The 5,121-nt window shown below is 42.9% G+C and overlaps 1 protein-coding gene across 1 annotated transcript; it reads left to right on the top strand.

Annotated features, from left to right (window-relative positions):
• Positions 1-208: 208 nt before the first annotated feature.
• Positions 209-4,554, top strand: LOC113507191. Its single transcript, XM_026890055.1, has 4 exons — positions 209-217; positions 298-1,897; positions 2,234-2,301; positions 4,501-4,554. Exons 1-4 carry the CDS (start codon positions 209-211, stop codon positions 4,552-4,554), a joined length of 1,731 nt encoding a protein of 576 aa, XP_026745856.1.
• The last annotated feature ends 567 nt before the right edge of the window (positions 4,555-5,121 follow it).

The following is a 5,121-nucleotide window of genomic DNA, read 5'->3' on the forward strand; positions in this document are numbered from 1 at the left end:
GCAGATCGCTACTGAGAAACACTGGTGCTTTAACTGTTTGAATCCATCTCATCAGTTAAAAGATTGTAAATCTATATTTTCGTGTCGCATATGCAAGAGAAACCACCACACCTTACTCCATCGCGATAAGTCTAGTGAGTCAAATCAGTCTTCATCGACATTAGTGTCAAGGTCGTTAACACACACCACTGTTCTACTGGCCACAGCAATGATTCAGGTCCGTGATGCCTTTGGCTCAATGCAATCGTTCCGAGCTCTTTTTGATACTGGAAGTCAAAGCAATTTTATCACGGAAAGGCAGTGAAACGTCTAAGCTTACCACTTAGTCCAACTAACGACAACGTCAGCGGTATCGGAGATGCTTCAGCGCCGATTCTTGGTGACATCACGTGTTTGATAGGCACAAAGGATAAAATCTTATTTAAATTGAACTTGCACGTCATATCAACAATATGCGGCGATCAACCGATAGCAAAACTTAATACATCTGGGTGGACCCACATTGAATCGAAACCCTTAGCAGATCCTGGTTTTGATCTCCCGGGACCTATCGACATATTGCTCGGCGCGGAGGTGTTTGCTGACTCGCTTCTAAATCAACATATCAAAGGCAATGCAAATCAACCGATAGCTCTTAACTCTGTTTTCGGTTGGCTTCTTTTGGGCAAAACTCGTCTAGCTTCAAACGCCTTAGTGCACGCATCGGGTAAAAACGACATCGACTTGAATTCGTTAGTTCAACGTTTCTGGGAGTTAGACTGCGTACCCAAGGCGTCTCTTCTGACTCCAGAGGAGGTGTTTTGCGAACAAAAGTTCTTATCCGACCATTGCCGCGATACGTTTGGACGATACACAGTACGCTTACCATTCAAAGATGATAGCGAACCGAAGTTTGAAGGTTCTCGTGACGTTGCACTTAGACGATTTCATGCAATAGAACGTAGGCTGTCTCGTGACCCTGACTTACAAAAGGAATACGCGAATTTTATGACAGATTACTTGGACGCCGGTCATATGTCTTTGGTTCCCGGGAATGAACTCAGTCAGGGGAAATATTATATTCCACATCATTGCGTTTTGCGTCCTGACTCTGCTACCACCCGTCTCCGCGTTGTCTTTGACGCGTCGGCCAAGGATGCCCACTCTCGGTCTTTAAACGACACTCAACTAATCGGTCCCAAGTTACAACCGAACATTCTAGAAATTCTATTGCGATTTAGGGTACATAATATTGTTTTTATGGCTGACGTTCGACAAATGTACCGTCAAATTCTTATTTCCCAAGCCGATCGTGACTACCAGCGCATTTTTTGGAGAACCACTCCTACAGAATGTCTTCAAGAATACCGTTTGAATACTGTAACATATGGCGTTTCATCTTCACCCTTTCTTGCGTGTCGTACTCTGCGACAGCTTGCCGAGGACGAGGGCAATCAGTATCCCATAGCAAAGGGAATCATTCTGTCTGACGTATATATCGACGACGTGGCCAGTGGTTCCGACACGCTAGAACACGCCCAACAGGCAAAGGACCAACTAATCGCCTTGTTCAAATTAGGTGGCTTCCATCTTAGGAAGTGGGTGTCTAACAATGCGCAACTTCTGCTTGACCTCCCTATTCAAGATCGTCTCACTGGTTCTGTCTCTCTCGATAACTATGAAACTCAAATTTTAAAAATTCTCGGCCTAAAATGGGATCCTCACACAGATGCATTTCTTTTCGAAATCCAACCTCTCGACCGGCCTTGTACCAAACGATCGATTCTCAGCGAACTAGGTAGAGTGTTCGACCCTCTAGGATTTTTGTCTCCCATTACAATTCAAATCAAAACCTATATCCAGAAACTTTGGATCCTTGGTATCGGATGGGATCAAACACCGCCTGATGAGGTCATTGGTATGTGGAATACTTACAAGGTTCAATTATCACAGTTATCTCAAGTTCGAATTCCTCGCTGGTTAATTTGTTCTGATGTCAAATCGTTCGAGCTTCACGGGTTTTGTGACAGTTCCGAGGTAGCGTATGGTGCGGTAATATATTTTCGGGTTACTAACGGCAGCGGCAAGGTCACAACGTATCTGGTCTGTTCTAAGGCTCGTGTAACACCTCTTAAACGAATTTCATTGCCTCGTCTGGAGCTCTGCGCCGCAGTTCTTCTATCAGAACTTTATAAATTTGTTCGTGACACTTACCTTGATCGCATTACGATTAACGATGTCTATCTGTGGTCAGACTCGACGGTAGTTCTTTCATGGTTGCGAGCCCATTCTTCCCGCTGGGTAACATTCGTCGCCAACAGAGTCAGTCAAATCCAAGATCTTACTGCAACTGCGTGCTGGCGCCATGTACCTTCAGGAGATAACCCTGCGGACGTTTGCTCTCGTGGTCAATTACCCAGTGAGATCGTAAACAACTCCTTATGGTGGGCGGGCCCTGATTGGCTACGTAGGGATCACTGTTCCTGGCCTTCTATCCCTGATACTGCCTCTCACGAGGATGAAGTACTCGTTAAATCCGAAGAACGCAAGTGTGTAGTCTTATTAACCGATCAACTTGATAAAACCTTACCTGACGGATCCATCATCGAGATGTTATTAAATCGTTTCTCTTCATTGTCTAAGTTGGTAAATGTCCTCACGTACGTATATCGCTTTATCGATTATACTCGACATCCCAATCAGGTGAATCGAAAACGATTTCTTAATAACGTTGAACGTCATCACACTCTTATAAAAATAGTTAAACATGTACAACACACCACTTTTCTCGAAGAAATCTTTCATCTGCAATCAAAAAAACCCTTATCAAAACCTTTTCGCAAGTTAAATCCGTTCCTTGATGATCAGGGAGTACTCAGGGTGGGCGGTAGGATTTCGCGATCAGGTCTCGAATATGAGCAAAAGCACCCCGCCTTCTTACCTTCTAACCATCCTTTTACTTACTTGGTCATCGACTTTATTCATCGCAGTTATTTACACCCAGGTATTAACACTACACATTTTCTACTACTTCAACAATTCTGGATCATAGCTGCAAAACGCGTTATTCGTCGCCACTTGTCCAAGTGTATTCAATGTTTTCGAACAAATCCTCAGCCATTACAACCTTTTATGAGCGATCTTCCCTCTTATCGCGTCAATCAAGTTAAACCATTTTCCGTGGTCGGTGTCGATCTAGGCGGGCCGTTCCGTATTAAACTCGGTTCACATAGAGGCGCGAAAATGGATAAGGCGTATTTGTGCTTGTTTGTTTGCCTGGCGACCAAGGCGGTGCATTTAGAAGTCGTATCGACGTTAACAACTGAAGGGTTTATTGCTGCTTTGCGCCGATTTGTAGGAAGACGCGGTCGGTGCAACGTAATTCACGCGGATTGTGGCACTAATTTTGTTGGTGCAAAAAACCAGCTCTCAATTTTAATGGAACAGGCAACGAATACAGAAAAAATCGAGTTTAAGTTCAACCCTCCCGGCGCACCGCACTTTGGCGGCGTCTGGGAGATTCAGATTAAAGCCGCAAAATCTCATTTGCTTCGGGTTGTGGGTGATCAGGTTTTGACTTTTGAGGAACTAACCACTCTTTTTGTTCAAATAGAAGCCATCTTAAACTCAAGGCCACTTTGCCCTATTAGTTCCGATCCAAACGACCTGACGTGTCTCACTCCGGGTCATTTTCTTACTTTAGAACCTTTGACAGCCGTTCCCGATGAAGATCTTTCTAACGTAAACCTAAATCGGCTTCACCGATGGCAGCTGCTCCAATCTTTTCAACAGAGTTTTTGGTCCAGATGGAAATCAGAATACTTAAATTCTTTAACGCAACGAGCCAAATGGACGAAACACTCTAAACCGTTACAGATAGGTTCTATGGTAATCATTAAGGACGATAATCGTGCACCATTGCATTGGAAACTTGCACGAGTTGTAAACCTCCAGGTGGGTGCTGATGGGATAGCTCGGAGTGCATTGGTTCAAAATGCTGACAAACAAATTATAAATCGACCTTTAGTTAAACTGTGTCCCTTGCCTATAGAGGACTCTGCTTAGCTGTTCTAATCATATTAACCGAACTTTCAACCCTTATCCAAAATTTTATTTAATTCTTTATTTAATTCTCTTTAGTTTTAGTATTCAACCTTTCGTCAACTAATTTTTTGTCTTTTAACCAGAAAATACCATAGGCATTTTGGTGGGCGGGATGTTTCGTTTCCATAAAAGAAAAAACAAAACGTAATTTAATCAGACCAATTTAGTTTCTTTTTTTATCGTTGTTCTGCTATCCTGCGGCAGCAGTATCGAAACGCCAATCTGTTGGTTGTTCATGTACGCACCAAACCAATCAAATTCGACGGCATGACTCGCGCGAAGTTCGTTAGAGTCGCCAACGCCTCCTAGCGTCAGTTTTCAAAAAAGGAAGCGCGCGCGCGGCACGGTACGATATCGCGGCTCAACTAAAACCGAAAACCGATTATACCTCCTATTAAAACCGTGTGAAATCATCAGCCAGTAGCCTTCATCATCTCAGGATCACCAACGGAGTGGAAGCTCAACGACTAGTGCAGGTCGCAGCCCAGGATTCACGAGGTACGTGCGTGCATTGTATCTTTACTGTAGCCTGTCTAGGATCTCGCAGAACAACAAATAATTAACGTATTTTTTTTTATCGTAAGACCACCTCCTGGTCTCCCCAGAGTGGCATCCGCATCACAATTTCATTTCGGCTGGTGCGAGTTGCTACAAGGGCGTTTACTGCTTCTTTAAAATAGAGTATACTGATTTCTATTAATAATATTAATTTGGATTTATTTGCAATACCAAAACAATTTTGAATTATAAAAAGGTGTTTAATTACACGTTTGCACGGATTTTATACCCAGCAAATAATTAATTGTCAGTACTTTTATTACGTACTAATCAAAAACACTGATTGCACTGCTTTTTTTTTTGAGCAGCGGCTTTAGAATAAAAAACATACCTACAAGAAAGAGGTTTTTAGACTTCACGTTTAACTAACGTAAATCCATCTAGTTGTCTTTTTGCCCTATAAAACAACATTTCCCAAGCCCACAAAATGATTTAGCTGACAATACTCGAAACGTTTAATGAAAACGCTGCTTTGAGACC

This window comes from Trichoplusia ni, unplaced genomic scaffold, assembly GCF_003590095.1.
Source record: "Trichoplusia ni isolate ovarian cell line Hi5 unplaced genomic scaffold, tn1 tig00000942, whole genome shotgun sequence".
Classification (NCBI taxonomy): domain Eukaryota; kingdom Metazoa; phylum Arthropoda; class Insecta; order Lepidoptera; family Noctuidae; genus Trichoplusia; species Trichoplusia ni.

Coding starts and splice junctions, on each gene's coding strand:
- LOC113507191 (XM_026890055.1), top strand. Junction 1,898..2,233: donor ACCGCCTGATGAGGTCATTG/GTATGTGGAATA, acceptor ATCTGTGGTCAG/ACTCGACGGTAGTTCTTTCA. Junction 2,302..4,500: donor TAACATTCGTCGCCAACAGA/GTCAGTCAAATC, acceptor TGAAATCATCAG/CCAGTAGCCTTCATCATCTC.